This window comes from Stegostoma tigrinum, chromosome 26, assembly GCF_030684315.1.
Source record: "Stegostoma tigrinum isolate sSteTig4 chromosome 26, sSteTig4.hap1, whole genome shotgun sequence".
Taxonomy (NCBI): Eukaryota; Metazoa; Chordata; class Chondrichthyes; order Orectolobiformes; family Stegostomatidae; genus Stegostoma; species Stegostoma tigrinum.
The window spans coordinates 24223454-24239618 of NC_081379.1; the positions used below are offsets into that span (position 1 = coordinate 24223454).

At 44.3% G+C, this 16165-nt stretch overlaps 1 protein-coding gene and 1 long non-coding RNA gene across 2 annotated transcripts in view; one reads left to right on the top strand and one right to left on the bottom strand.

Annotated features, from left to right (window-relative positions):
* The window catches only part of gpn3 (GPN-loop GTPase 3), a 21207-nt gene extending 13116 nt beyond the window's left edge, over positions 1 to 8091 (top strand). Inside the window, exons 7-8 of the mRNA XM_048556293.2 lie at positions 875 to 1003; positions 7502 to 8091. Of these exons, the coding sequence (XP_048412250.1) occupies positions 875 to 1003; positions 7502 to 7570 (198 nt within the window). The 3' untranslated portion in view covers positions 7571 to 8091. The remainder of the gene's footprint in view (positions 1 to 874; positions 1004 to 7501) is intronic.
* LOC125464156 (uncharacterized) lies at positions 7941 to 16134 on the bottom strand. The gene is made up of 3 exons (XR_007249970.2): positions 15558 to 16134; positions 14253 to 14485; positions 7941 to 10337 (listed from the first exon to the last, which is right to left on the bottom strand). It is a non-coding gene; the product is annotated as an uncharacterized LOC125464156 (long non-coding RNA).
* Positions 16135 to 16165: the final 31 nt, after the last annotated feature.

Genomic DNA, 16165 nt, shown 5'->3' on the forward strand with positions numbered 1-16165 from the left:
AAAAATGTTCTAGCCTATCCAGCTTATTTTTATAATTCAAACCCTCTGTTCCCAGTAACCTCCTGGTGAGTCTTTTCTTAACCCTCTTCAATTTAATAATGTCCTACCTACAGCAGGGTGATCAGAGCTGCACACAGTATTCCAGAAAAGGCCTCACCAACATCATACCAATGCTGTTATTTCTGAGCAAATCAGGGACAAGGTATTAGCATATGCCATAGATATACCACGACTGTAAAATTTCAAGCCAGTTTACTGAATAAAACCCAAGATACCAATGAGAATCCAGTGTTGATTTTAAACTGAGCTTTTTTTAAAAGCAGCAGTATTTTGAGCTTTCTGAGAACAATACAAAAGTTACCAGTGTTTTTTCTAGGAACATTCCACATTTCATGTCATAGAAACCTGACAATGCAGAAAAAGGCCATTCGGCCTAAAAAATCCACACTAATTCTCTGAAGAGCATCCCACCTGGACACAACCAACCCCACCCTACCCTGTAATCCTGCATTTCCTGTGGCTAACCCACCTAGCCTGCACATCCCTGGACACTACAGGCAATTTAACATAGCCAATCCACGTAACTTGCACATCTTTGGACTATTGGAGGAAACTGATGCAGATACAGGGAGAATGTGCAAACTCCATGCAGACAGTCGCCTCGGGCCGAAATTGAACCCAGATCCCTGGAGCTGTGAGGCAGCAGTGCTAACCACTGAGTGACTATACCACTCCATTTTGCATGCTGTTTCTTAATGTATTATTAAATCTTGGTTAAATGCTATTGTGAAAATTCTGTAGTCATTCCACATTATGTCAAAATGGTGCTATTAAAACATTATTATATTTATGAACATCAATAACTTTTTTTAAGGTTGATGACTACAGTATGGTTCGTTTTTTGCCTTTTGATCGTTCAGATGAAGAATGTATTAACATAGTCTTGCAGCATATTGATTTTTCCATTCAGTATGGAGAGGATTTTGAAGTCAAAGAACCAAAGGTGAGTGAAATATGGTTTCCTTGTAAGGGAATTTTCCAGTGGTATGTTTTCTTTTTTCCCCCCGCCCCCAACACCCATTCTCCTTCAGTTTAATGATCAGGACTCCTCTAAGATACTTGTATTCCATGATTGATTAGTGACACATTAAAGTAATTTAGGTATGATGTTATCTTGTATTCCTTATTCATCTAATTGACCAAGAACTAAATATATTAAAACCATCTTAGCAGATTGAAATCAGCTTTAATTGACAGATTCAGTCTGTGGCTTGAAAGCCAAGTATGTAATAATAAGAGATAATAGTAACTGCAGATGCTGGAGAATCCGAGATAACAAGGTGCAGAGCTGGATGAACACAGCAGGCCAAGCAGTATCTTTGGAGCACAAAAGCTGATATTTCAGGCCTAGACCCTTCTTCAGAAGTGGGGGAGGGGAAGGGAGGTTCTGAAATAAATAGGGAGAGAGGGGGAGGTGGTTTGAAGATGGATAGAGAAGAAGATAGGTGGAGAGGAGACAGACAGATCAAAGAGGCGGGTAAGGAGCCAGTAAAGGTGAGTGTAGGTGTGGAGGTAGGGAGGAAATAGGTCAGGTCAAGGGGGTGGGATGAGGTTAGTAGGTAGGAAATGGGAGTGTGGCTTGAGTTGGGATGAGGGGATACGTGAGAGGAGAAACAGGCTAAGGAAGTGGGGATGAGCAGGGCTGGTTTTGGGATGCGGTAGTGGGAGGGGAGATTTTGAAGCTTGTGATCCACCTAGAAATCAATATCCATTTCAAGCCAACTGATTCCCAAAGCTACCTAGAATACACCACCTCCCACCCACCTTGCAAAAATGCCATCCCCTATTCCTGATTTCTTTGCCTCTGCCGCATCTGCTCCCAGGATGAGACGTTCCATCTCAGATGTCCTCGTTTTTTTTTTTAAGGACTGCAACTCCCCCACCCCTGCAGTGGTCGAGAACGCCCTTGACCGTGTCTCCCACATTCTCGCAACTCATCCCTCACACCCTGTCCCCGCAATAACAACCAAAAAAGAATCCCCCTCATCCTCATGTACCTTCCCACCAACCTCTGGATCCAACGCATCATCCTCCGACAATTATGCCCATCTGCAATCCGACCCCACCACCAAAGAGATTTTTCCCTCCCCACCCTTATCTGCTTTCTGGAGGGACCTCTCTCTCCGTGACTCCCTTGTCCGTTCCATGTTCCACGCTCCACACTCCCCTCCAGCCCCACCCCACCCGGCACTTATCCCTGCAACTGCAGGAAGTGCTAGACCTGTCCCCACACCACGTCCCTCATTGCCATCTCAGGCCCCAAGAAGACTTTCCACATCAAGCAGATGTTCACCTGCACATCTGCTAATGTGGTATACTGCATCTGCTGTACCCGTTGTGGCCTCCTTTATGTTGGGGAAACCAATCGGAGGCTTGGGGACCGCTTTGCTGAACACCTACGCTCGGTTCACAATAAACAACTTCACCTCCCCAGTCATGAACCGATCCAACTCCCCCTCCCATTCCTCAGATTACATGTGCATCCTGGGCCTCCTGCAGTGCCACAACGATGCCACCCGAAGGTTGCAGGAACAGCAACTCATATTCTGCTTGGGAATCCTGCAGCTCAATGGTATCAATGTGGATTTTACAAGCTTCAAAATCTCCCCTCCCTCCTTCCCCTCCCCCACTGCATCCCAAAACCAGCCTAGCTTGTCCCCTCCTCCCAGCTCAAGCCGCACCCCCATTTCCTACCTACTAACCTCATCCCGCCCCCTTGACCTGTCCGTTCTCTCCAAACTGACCTATCTCCTGCCTACCTCCCCACCTACACTCACCTCTACAGACTACATTCCCGCCCCTTTAACTTGTCTGTCTCCTCTCCACCTATCGTCTCCTCTCTCCATCTTCATTCTGCCTCCCCCCCCCCCCTTCCCCTCCCCCATTTCTGGTGAAGGGTCTAGGCCCAAAACGTCAGCTTTCCTGCTCCTATGATGCTGCTTGACCTGCTGTGTTCATCTAGCTCTACACCTTGTTATCTATGTAATAATAAGATCAAGTTTTAGCTATGATGCCTCCTAAAATTGAATAATCTACACACGTGTACTGTTCAATAATGAATAGGTACTTGATTGAAATAATACAGGCTTCTTCACTCCTGTGGAATCCCAAATTGAGTAATACTTAAAGAGGAGGAAGCAATTAATTTCCAGCAGCTAATTATGCTGTAAACACAAGATTACATACTCCTATAAATGAGTACTAGGCTTTAACATATTCCCTTTCAGCTTTTACTTTGTTTTCCTTTGGTTATCTTTGCAACTCAAAACAAAATGGAATTAACTTAGTAAAATGATACACTTATTATTTATAATTCAGTTGAGTTACTTTGCTGTGTAATACATCTTAAGACTTTTGAAAATTATTTCAAGGGATGTGGGTGAGGCCAGCAATTTTTTTCCCTCATCCTTAATTGACCTTGTGACTTGTACCCTGCTCAGTTACAAAGATCTGTATTGAAACAGCTGAAGTTTTCAGAATTTCCTGGAAGAACTCAGGTCTGGCAGCATCCGTAGAGAGAAAGCAGGGTTAACATTTTGGAGATAATGGGAACTGCAGATGCTGGAGAATTCCAAGATAATAAAATGTGAGGCTGGATGAACACCGCAGGCCAAGCAGCATCTCAGGAGCACAAAAGCTGACGTTTCGGGCCTAGACCCTTCATCAGAGAGGGGGATGGGGTGAGGGAACTGGAATAAATACGGAGAGAGGGGGAGGCGGACCGAAGATGGAGAGTAAAGAAGATAGGTGGAGAGAGTGTAGGTGGGGAGGTAGGGAGGGGATAGGTCAGTCCAGGGAAGACGGACAGGACAAGGAGGTGGGATGAGGTTAGTAGGTAGATGGGGGTGCGGCTTGGGGTGGGGGGAAGGGATGGGTGAGAGGAAGAACCGGTTAGGGAGGCAGAGACAGGTTGGACTGGTTTTGGGATGCAGTGGGTGGGGGGGGAAGAGCTGGGCTGGTTGTGTGGTGCAGTGGGGGGAGGGGACGAACTGGGCTGGTTTAGGGATGCAGTAGGGGAAGGGGAGATTTTGAAACTGGTGAAGTCCACATTGATACCATATGGCTGCAGGGTTCCCAGGCGGAATATGAGTTGCTGTTCCTGCAACCTTCGGGTGGCATCATTGTGGCAGTGCAGGAGGCCCATGATGGACATGTCATCAAGAGAATGGGAGGGGGAGTGGAAATGGTTTGCGACTGGGAGGTGCAGTTGTTTGTTGCGAACTGAGCGGAGGTGTTCTGCAAAGCGGTCCCCAAGCCTCCGCTTGGTTTCCCCAATGTAGAGGAAGCCGCACCGGGTACAGCGGATGCAGTATACCACATTGGCAGATGTGCAGGTGAACCTCTGCTTAATGTGGAATGTCATCTTGGGGCCTGGGATGGGGGTGAGGGAGGAGGTGTGGGGACAAGTGTAGCATTTCCTGCGGTTTCAGGGGAAGGTGCCGGGTGTGGTGGGGTTGGAGGGCAGTGTGGAGCGAACAAGGGAGTCACGGAGAGAGTGGTCTCTCCGGAAAGCAGACAGGGGAGGGGATGGAAAAATGTCTTGGGTGGTGGGGTCGGATTGTAAATGGCGGAAGTGTCGGAGGATAATGCGTTGTATCCGGAGGTTGGTAGGGTGGTGTGTGAGAACGAGGGGGATCCTCTTGGGGCGGTTGTGGCGGGGGCGGGGTGTGAGGGATGTGTCGCGGGAGATGCGGGAGACGCGGTCAAGGGATGTCCAAGAGCAGTTTTTCCGCCGTCTTCGCCTCCATGCCTACTTCTTCAACCGGGAACCCAACCCTCCTTCCACTGACCCCTTCACCCGCTTCCAACACAAGTCCTCCTCCTGGACACCACCCCCAGGCCTCCTACCCTCCCTCGACCTCTTCATCTCCAACTGCCGTCGAGACATTAACCGCCTCAACCTCTCCACCCCTCTCACCCACTGCAATCTCTCCCCCGCAGAACGGGCAGCCCTCCGCTCCAACCCCAACCTCACCATCAAACCCGCAGACAAGGGTGGCGCAGTGGTAGTATGGCGCACTGACCTCTACATCGCCGAGGCCAGACGCCAACTCTCCGACACCACCTCCTACCGCCTCCTCGATCATGACCCCACACCCGAGCACCAAACCATCATCTCCAACACCATTCACGACCTCATCACCTCAGGGGACCTCCCACCCACAGCCTCCAACCTCATTGTTCCCCAACCCCGCACGGCCCGTTTCTATCTCCTTCCCAAAATCCACAAACCTGCCTGCCCTGGTCGACCCATCCTCTCAGCCTGCTCCTGCCCCACCGAACTCATCTCCACCTATCTGGACTCCATTTTCTCCCCTTTGGTCCAGGAACTCCCCACCTACGTCCGTGACATCACCCACGCCCTCCACCTCCTCCAGGACTTCCAATTCCCTGGTCCCCAACACCTCATATTCACCATGGACGTCCAGTCCCTGTACACCTGCATTCCGCATGGAGATGGCCTCAAGGCCCTCCGCTTCTTCCTGTCCCGTAGGCCCGACCAGGCCCCCTCCACCGACACTCTCATCCGCCTAGCTGAACTCGTCCTCACACTCAACTACTTCTCTTTTGACTCCTCCCACTTCCTACAGACTAAGGGGGTGGCCATGGGCCCCAGCTATGCCTGCCTCTTTGTAGGTTACGTGGAACAGTCCCTCTTCCGCACCTACACAGGCCCCAAACCCCACCACTTCCTCCGGTACATTGATGACTCTATCGGCGCCGCCTCTTGCTCCCCAGAGGAGCTCGAACAGTTCATCCACTTCACCAACACCTTCCACTCCAACCTTCAGTTCACCTGGGCCATCTCCAGCACATCCCTCACCTTCCTGGACATCTGTCTCCATCTCAGGCAACCAGCTTGTAACTGATGTCCATTTCAAGCCCACCGACTCCCACAGCTACCTAGAATACACCTCCTCCCACCCACCCTCCTGCAAAAATTCCATCCCCTATTCCCAATTCCTCCGCCTCCGCCGCATCTGCTCCCACGATAAGACATTCCACTCCCGCACATCCCAGATGTCCAAGTTCTTTAAGGACCGCAACTTTCCCCCCACAGTGATCGAGAACGCCCTTGACCGCGTCTCCCGCATTTCCCGCGACACATCCCTCACACACCGCCCCCGCCACAACCGCCCCAAGAGGATCCCCCTCGTTCTCACACACCACCCTACCAACCTCCGGATACAACGCATTATCCTCCGACACTTCCGCCATTTACAATCCGACCCCACCACCCAAGACATTTTTCCATCCCCTCCCCTGTCTGCTTTCCGGAGAGACCACTCTCTCCGTGACTCCCTTGTTCACTCCACACTGCCCTCCAACCCCACCACACCCGGCACCTTCCCCTGCAACCGCAGGAAATGCTACACTTGTCCCCACACTTCCTCCCTCACCCCCATCCCAGGCCCCAAGATGACATTCCACATTGGCAGATGTGCAGGTGAACCTCTGCTTAATGTGGTATACTGCATCCACTGTACCCGGTGCGGCTTCCTCTACATTGGGGAAACCAAGCGGAGGCTTGGGGACCGCTTTGCAGAACACCTCCGCTCAGTTCGCAACAAACAACTGCACCTCCCAGTCGCAAACCATTTCCACTCCCCCTCCCATTCTCTTGATGACATGTCCATCATGGGCCTCCTGCACTGCCACAATGATGCCACCCGAAGGTTGCAGGAACAGCAACTCATATTCCGCCTGGGAACCCTGCAGCCATATGGTATCAATGTGGACTTCACCAGTTTCAAAATCTCCCCTTCCCCTACTGCATCCCTAAACCAGCCCAGTTCGTCCCCTCCCCCCACTGCACCACACAACCAGCCCAGCTCTTCCCCCCCCCACCCACTGCATCCCAAAACCAGTCCAACCTGTCTCTGCCTCCCTAACCGGTTCTTCCTCTCACCCATCCCTTCCTCCCACCCCAAGCCGCACCCCCAGCTACCTACTAACCTCATCCCACCTCCTTGACCTGTCTGTCTTCCCTGGACTGACCTATCCCCTCCCTACCTCCCCACCTACACTCTCTCCACCTATCTTCTTTACTCTCCATCTTCGGTCCGCCTCCCCCTCTCTCCCTATTTATTCCAGTTCCCTCTCCCCATCCCCCTCTCTGATGAAGGGTCTAGGCCTGAAACGTCAGCTTTTGTGCTCCTGAGATGCTGCTTGGCCTGCTGTGTTCATCCAGCCTCACATTTTATTATCTTAACATTTTGGGTTCAGTGACCTTCTTCAGAACTGTTCTGAAGAAGAGTCACTGGACTCCCCATTAACCCTGCTATCTCTCCACAGATACTGTCAAACCTACTGAGCTTTTCCTGCAATTTCTGTTTTTATTTCTAATTTCCAGCATCTGCAGTTCTTTTTGGGTTTGTTTTTTCTCATGAGGTTTTCAGAACTTGCTTGCAAATTTTACCATTGTGTCCTTTTCTTACAGGAACAAGAAGACAGCACTGAAGACCCCAGTGCAAGTGAGCAGTTTTTCCAAGGTTCGGTGGCAGACTGAAGTTCCCAGACATGGCTGAATGTTTGGTCCAGTTAAACATTTTGGTGTTTTCAGAAGCCTTCTACTTGGATCCTCCCAACACTCTGACTTTCCAACAATTCCTAATATGAGGAAATTTAGGAATCTTGTTTGGAACGCAACTTATTTACACCATATTGTGTGGATAAAAGCTCAAAACCTTAAACTGATTTGTACATTGAAAGAAAATAGTAATGTTTGAGCTTGCTAAATAATATGTGCAGTTAACTTAACACAAAACTCCAACCCCTGAGGGTACTTGTTCTATTTAAGGTATCAAAAACATTTTGTTGATATTCAGCAAAATGTTGGGAACTTTATTTTATTTCAAGTAGCAACTCTAAAGGCCTGCACCTTTTAAAAATATTATTTGCTACAAACTACGAAAAGGATAGGTTTCCACTTTGTTGCTTACTCAAAAGCAGAAAATGTACGAACTGTTTTTCTAAGTATGTTAGGGTAATTTCATTTTGACAGCCAATAAAATGGGTAATTGTTAGGAATTTTACAGTCTACAGTTTTTAATAAATTTCACTTTGGAAGGCAAATATTACTACTGAATGATGGAAAAGCTTAAATGATATTTCTCTTAATAATTCATGGAATGTGAGCATCGCTGGTTAGACCATTATTTATTGCTCATCTTTAATCACCATGGGGAAAATGGTAGTGAGCTGACTTCTTAATCTGTTTTAATCTGTGGAGTTAGGGATACACTCAGTGCTGTTAGGAAGGGAGTTCCAAATATTGACCCAGTGGAAATGAAGGAATAGAAGTGTACTTTCAACTCAAATTGGTGTTTTGCCTTGAGATGATGGTCCTCTGCTTGACTGCTGCCTTTGTCCTTCTGGGTGTCCAGAGATATCATGTTTAGGTGAGGATATCATTGGAGCCTTGATGAATTGCTGCAATACATGTGAATATTAGATACTGGATCCACAGTCATCTGAGGTGGTAGGGAGTGCTGGTCAAGCAGGCTTTGTCCTTCATAAAGGTTAACCACGTAGTTGTTGGGGTTCAGTCATCCAGGAAAGTGAAGAGTATTCCATTATATGTCTTGACTTGTTTGTTGCAAGTGCTGGACAGGCTCTGAGGAGGTGAGATATTTGCTGAGTTTCCAGTCTCTGACTTCCTCTCGCCGTAACAATATTTATGTATCTGTCTAGTTTTTAAGTTTGTGGTCAGTGGGTGACCCCCTGGATGTTGATGCTGGCGGATTCAGAGATGGCAATACTGTTTAATGTCAAGAGATGGTTGGAATATCAGTCATCATCATTGTCTGGCACTCAATTGAATGTTTTGACTGTTAACAGCCCAAACCTGAATACTGGGCAGTCATCAGAAAAGTCCTCCCTTGTAACTTTATGATGGAGGAAAAGCTGGTTGTGAAGCAGTCAAGAATTTTCAGGTCGAGGATACTTCTGTGGGGACCTCCTATAATATGCGGCTGAAAAGATGGACTTTCAGCAGCCATAACAGTCTTTCTTTTGTGCCAGATATAATTCAAGTCAGTTTGTTTAATGGATTTGAGCTTCCTTCATTCTGTCTTCATGGTGATGTTTGCTGCAGAATACAGCTGTGCCACAAAATCCTGTGCCTACCACAAAATCAAGGACTTGCAGCTGGAGTAGACTTGAGGCTGCTGTTGTCATGCAAAATGTTCTGGCTTTAATCCATGATGATCCAGAGAGTTGAAGGTAGCTAAGATATGGTCTCCATGTTTGTGCTATTTCAAGAGGAAGTTGCCATCCATGTCATCAAGAAGTTGAACAAATACCCTGAAGTGGTCATCTCTTTGGAAAATTTATGAAAGCATTTTCCAAAATATTTACACCTGAAACTATTCCCCCAACCTGACAACCACCTGGCATTTGTTACACATTTAATAGAGACCAACGTAATGTGATTTTATTCCGTAAGTTGCATACAAATACCTATTAAGCTTCTCAAGCAAGAGCTTAAGAAGTGAACTAAGCCAAAAATAAATCCAACTGTGTGAAGATTGTGACTACATTTGTAGAAAGTTAAGTCAAACTTAAAAATTAGTCTAACCCCAGGCTTTAAACAGGCTATCAAAGGATATGTGTATCACTTTTGACTAAGTGTATTTATGGTAGAGATTAGCAGTGACTGATTTGAATATTGAAAGGGGCTACAAGTGTTGATTAGCCTAGTCCCACTTTCATAGCTTCACACAGTTTAATTTGCAAATAATTTTTAACTTGTACTGTGTGAAAATAAAAGCTTAATTTGATGCCTCAGTTCATGCAACAGGTTTCAAACATAGCATCACCACCACCTAGCACTAGCCTTTTGACAGTCGTCTAAAAGGAAGTATTAGTTTGTTTCAAGTGTAAAAATGTAGAATAAATTTATTATTTTGTTATACCTGAAACAAATTTTACAATAAGAAATTTTGCGATGTTCATATAATGAGCCCCCCACGGTGGTGCAGCAATAGTGTGCCTACCCTTATTTGAGAGGTATGGATTTTGCTCCTGACTTGTGTATTAACATCTGAACAGGTTGACTAGAACAATGGGTTAAATTTAAAAAAAACAAAAAAAATGTAATTACTCTGCATAGTCTTGTGTTCCAGCCTGATGGATGGGCATCTGAGGTTATGTGTCTCAACCTTGGCTGGATTGCAGAAAGCTTTTTTTTTCCATTTTACACAGGTGAGTCTCCTGGGTTGATGCAAGTTCCATGAATTGTAAGTGCTTTCTTGAACAGTGAGCTGAGAAATGATCTGGGAAATAAATGGGAAAGGTGAATAAGGTAGAAAGAGGGAGTCCTTTTCAATTTTTTTTAACAATCAAAATGCAAATCTTTCTATCTCAAACCCTGTTGATTTGAAAATCTAATATTAGGTTTCTGACTTAGTACACATACTGCACACACGTGCCATTTGTTCAAGTATTTACAATCTTTTATATTAAAAAAAATTACATTAATCATCAACTAACTATAATTTGGAATGAAGCTAAACCTGCAAGACCTCAATTTGATGCAATTCAGAGTCTGAAACTGAATGTAATAAGATGCTGTTGGATGCCCTGAAGAGCTAAGGATTAATGAGCAAACTTCCTTTTATCTTAGAGCAAGACTTTTTAATATAAACAGGATGGCTTTGAAGTGCCATGAGAAGAAAGCATGGTTAGTCTTCTGCTTTGTGTGTCCGAGTGTTTTATGTAAGAAATGATTATACAGAGGAATAAATGAAAGTAATGATGTCAACAACGTGATTAAAGTTTAAATTTGGTGGCTCCTGTGATAAACATTGTCAGATGTCACATGACAGCAGGTTATAGTCGAACATGTTTATTTGAAATCACCAGCTATTTTGTTTTTTAAAAGTGCTCCAAAAGTTGGTGGTTTCAAATCAACATGTTGGACTATAACCTGGTGTCATGAGACTTCTGACCCAGTCCAATACTGGCATTTCCGCTTCATGGCAATGAACATAGTTTGAAGAACTTATTAACTACAGCAGTGTGAAAGATCATGGTTATTAAAGCCAACTGCCACCTTTAAGAATCCATAAACAGTTGAATCAGAGTTTTGTTTGGGTAGTTGTAGTTCTGGAGTGTTTTTTTTAAACTGTATAAACCAATATTTTCAAAGGATTAGGGAACTGTAATTTCATGAATTCTTTGACATGCGTCTTGATTTGATTTATTATCGTCATGTGCTGAGATACAGTGGAAAGTATTGTTTAACATGCAAAATAGGTAGGCAAAATATGATTAATGAACCAAAGGAGCATGGTTTTCAACATTTTCTTCAAAGGAGTTAAAAGAAAAAGCCAGAAATCAAAATCCCTTACATCCAGCTAAACTACACTAACTATCAGTACATCCTATTCCACTATCCAGTGTCTGTGCTTACTCAAAATCTATTGTCGTCGCCCAGGGAAAGGAAGAAGTTGACTGACAGTTGAATGTTAACAGGAGACATTCTCATCATTACCGCTTTACCTCTTCCTTCTTCCCCCTCCCTTCCCCTCTCCTTCCATGCTTCTCTTAAAGCAAACTCCACATGCTTTCAGCAGAATAGAAAATACAATTGTCTCCTGGCTAATGGCTCAAAATAATGTGAATATACTGGATGCATCTCATAACTTTGTTTAACATCCTGGATGAACTTTATTATTGCACAATAGCAATTTACAATCCAGAGGACAGCTTAACTCAAAATATCCAGTTTTGCAGAAATTAAGAAAAATTGTACAGAAAGAAGGAAGTGTTGGATTCAAAAGTTATTAAATGATGTTTCTAAAACACATTCAACAAAAGTACTATGAAATCTTATTCAGAAGTAAAGATTATGTTTACAATGTTTATTAAAATCGTCTCCATTTTTGAAGATATTCAAAATGGGAAGATTAATGGCTGAATTTAGGGGAAAATATATGCCTGTTAACATTGGCTCTCAAAGCAAATTTAAAATTCAAAGTAAATATTAATTTGGAGTTTTAACACTCTCTTTTTCCTCACAGATGCTTTCATACCTGATGAGCTTTTCTGGCAATTTTGTTTTTGTTCACTGTTTTTGGGTAGTATCCTGGATTCATAGCCATAAGCCTGTATTTTGGGAGGCTGAGTTGCTGATATCACCACTGACACATCCTGTTTTAAAAGTGGAAATCAAAAACAGCAGTGCAATGGGTCACTGAAATAATGTGATAATGTGACAACTCTTGATACAAAGGCTGCAAAGATGCTAAATATGTTATTTGCCTTGGCTGTCTCCTTTTTGAGGTTTAAATAAAACTAAAATTATCTGGAAAGTGAAGTGGGTAAGGAAAGAGACAATGTTTCTCATCACCATTCATATTACTACTAGCATGGTTGTCTAATAGGTGTGGAAACTTGAACTTGAGTTGGGTAAAATGCATTTGAAAATCTTTTAAAGAATTAAAGAGAAAATTACAGAAATTCTGGCATAAATCTTCCAGAAATCATTGTGTAGTGGCAAGTTGTTTGTGACTGCATGAAGGTAAGTTGTGAATTTGTCACGAGTATAAAATTATACAAAGCCTCCCTAAAGAGAGAATATGGACCACTTGGATAGAAATAAAATCACTAAAGATTATCAAAGTGGATTTGTGAAAGGAATGATTTAGTATTGTAATGCCATTGATTAACATTATAGGGACTATCATAGGGTTAACAGAGGGATTAACCTTATAACATACTTAGTATCTTTGCAGCCTTTTTACCAAGAATGGTCACATTATCGCATTATTTCAGTGACCCATTGCACTGCTGTTTTTTTTAATTTTCACTTTTAAAGCAGTATGTGTCAGTGGTGATGTCAGTTATGATGTTTTAATTTCAAATCAAGCTGTTGATACAGAACTAGAGAACATGCTTTGTTTAAACGGTGGAATGGTAAATGCAAAATGAATCCGCAAGAATAATGTCGGTCAGTGGCTTGTCTAGGGAACAGTTCCCTGGAGAGACCATAAAAGTTAAGTGTTGATTCAATTTATTCAGATGGCATTTCATCTGTATATAATTCAAGACATGATCTGTGCACTGGATGTAACACAGTTAGTGGATTTGAAGGCATGAGAACACAAAGTCCAATAGGTGTCATAGTTGTTGCCGACTCACTTGTCATCATTATAATTTTACTAGTGGTGGGGAGACAATCTGCTGACTTGCACCATGGTGGGCCAATTGTAGTCCTTTAATGCCCAGTTAAGGATCCCATCCTGCTTCTGCTGGGAAAGGCCTATCAGCTTACCACGTGTCAGGCAGGCAAACATAGGAACAGGTGTGTTGTTAAGCCTTCTCTGCCATCCCATTATTTTGACTGGGTGATTACCCATCCCTCTGTCATGTTCCTGTACTATCTCTATATCCCTTGTGAAATTTAGTCTCCAAATTGATTTCTCATTTGAACACACACTGCACTCTGGGACACAGCATTCCAAAGATTCTCATCACCCTCATCGTGAAATTCATCTCATCTTGGTCTTAAGTGGCATACCTCTTTAAACTAATATGGTGCTCCCAGCCTAAGCCTCCACATCCACCTGATCACACGCTGTAAGAATTTTGTAAGTTTCAAATGAGGTCACTCCTCAATCTTTGAAACTTTAGGGAATAGAGACCCACAATCTTAACTTTATAAGGCAGTTCCATTATCCTGGGGATTTATTTGGTGAATCTTTCATTCACTCCTTGTATGGCAGGTAATGAGACCAAATCTGTACACGATATTCCATTTGAGGAGTTAAAGGTTTTATACAACTGTGACTTTACTCCTGTAATCAAATAGTCTCCACTTAAGGTCCACACATTATTTGTCTTACAACGCAAGTGCAACAAGCAATTAGTAAGTCTTAAGTGACTTATTAATAGGGATATCCAGTCCATTTGCCAGCACTCCTCCATCCTCACTTTTCCACCCTACTAGTCTGCATCCAAAGGATCATATACTGCCATATACGGCACCTCCAGTGGGATGCCACCACCAGACTTGTATTTCCCTCCCCTTCTTTGTCAGCATTTTGTAGGCATCGTTTCCTCCAGAATGCCCTGCTTGACTCCCAAAACAACTCCATGGCACCCGTTCAAACAAGGTACAACACTTGACTGTTTACCTCCTCACTGCAAAGCCTCAGACACATCTTCCAAGTGAAGCGGTGACTTACCTGCACTTCATTCAATGTAGTCACTGTATTGGCTGTTCACAATCCTCTATATTGTGTAGACAAAACAGACTGGGTGACTGCTTTATGAAATTCTGTATACAAAAATGACTCCAACCTTCCAGTGATTTGACACTTCAACGTGCCACTGTGTTCCCATGCCAACATTTCTGTTTCAGACCTGCTGCAGTCCTCCAGCGAAGCTCAACACGACCTGGAGGAACAACCCTCACCTTCTGGGATGGGGGTTAGAATAAATAGAGAAGGGTTGAGGTCAACAGTATCAGGCTAGCATAACATGAAGCAATCCCTGTCTGGGTGAATGAAAACATGTACCTAGGACTGGAGATATCATTAATTAGACTAATATATTCTGATAAGGTTGGAATTTGCAGATTGACTAAAGGTGTATAAATTAATTGAATCTCTACAGTGTACAAACAGGCCATGCAGCCCAACAAGTCCACACTGACTCTCCAAAGAGCATCCCATCCAGACTAACCCTGTATTTCCCATGGCTAATCCACCTAACCTGCACATCTTTGAACTGTGGGAGGAAACCTATGCACACAGATGGAGAATGTGTGGAGTTTGTACAGAATGTTGCCCAATGCTAGAATTGAACCTGGGTCTCTGATGCTGTGAGCCACCATGCTGCCCTTGAATTTCTTTTATTTAGGAGAACTTTCATTTTAGTTGAAGGGTGGTTATGGTAGAGGATTTTCTCTTTTCAAACAGAGATAGGGACTGCCATAATGTTAAGGGCTTGGATGGAGAGGAATTTAAGCATATACAAGAAAATTTTCTGATTATGTGGATGTACCTAGCAGAGAAGGTGCAAATCTTGACCTACTCTTGGGAAATAAGGCCAGGCAGGTGACTGATGTGTCAGTGGGGGAGGCTGTTTGGGGCCAGTGACCATAATTCTATTGTGTTAGTGATGGAAAAAGAATAGAGATGGTAGGAACTGCAGATGCTGGAGAATCTGAGATAACAAGGTGTAGAGCTGGATGAACACAGCAGGCCAAGCAGCATCAGAGAAGCATGAAGGCTGACGTTTAGGGCCTAGATCCTTCCTCACAAAGGGTCTACGCCTGAAACATCAGCCTTCCTGCTCCTCTGATGCTGCTTGGTCTGCTGTGTTCATCCAGCTCTACACCTTGTCATCTCACAGAAAAGGACAGACTTGTTTTTGAGAAGATTTGTAGCTTGGTTTGTGGATGAGGTTGTAGACGAGGTTGTAGACTTGCTCACTAAGTTGGTGTGTTTGCAGATGTTTTGTCACCCTGCTAGGTAACATCAATGTACCTCCAATGAAGTGTCAGTATTGTGTCCTGCGTGTTATTTATATGCTTCCGTTGGCATCACTTCCGTTGTGTTTCTCAGTAGTTTGTATATCAGGTCCAGTTCATGTTTGTTGATGGAGTTCTGGTTGGAATGCTAAGCCTCCAGAAATTCCATGGCTTGTTTCTGTTTGGCATGTGCTATTATGGATGTGTTGTCCTAGTCGAATTCATGTCCTTCTTTGTCTGTGTATAGTAAGACCAGTGAGAACTGGTCGTGGCTTGTTGGTGTTTAATACAGTACCATTTATTGTTTTTATACCATGTTTTCGACTCTGAAAGCTTATGTTTTCAAATTGTTGGCCTATAACTTGATGTGATGAGATTTCTGACCTTGATCACCTCTATGCTTCGTCAAGGACAACAACTCTCCAACTTCTCACATACATCCCAGAGTCCTTCATGCCTGTGACTCGTCTTCTGAATCCTTCCTGTATCCTCTGATAGGTCCTACTGTGTGGGGCCCAGAATTAGTTGCAATACTCCAGTGAAAGTTGAATCAGTAAATTGAGAACTGCAGTCCTGAACTGACCCCCCCCCCCCCCCCCCCGGATGGGGAAGGGTCGGGGGGGA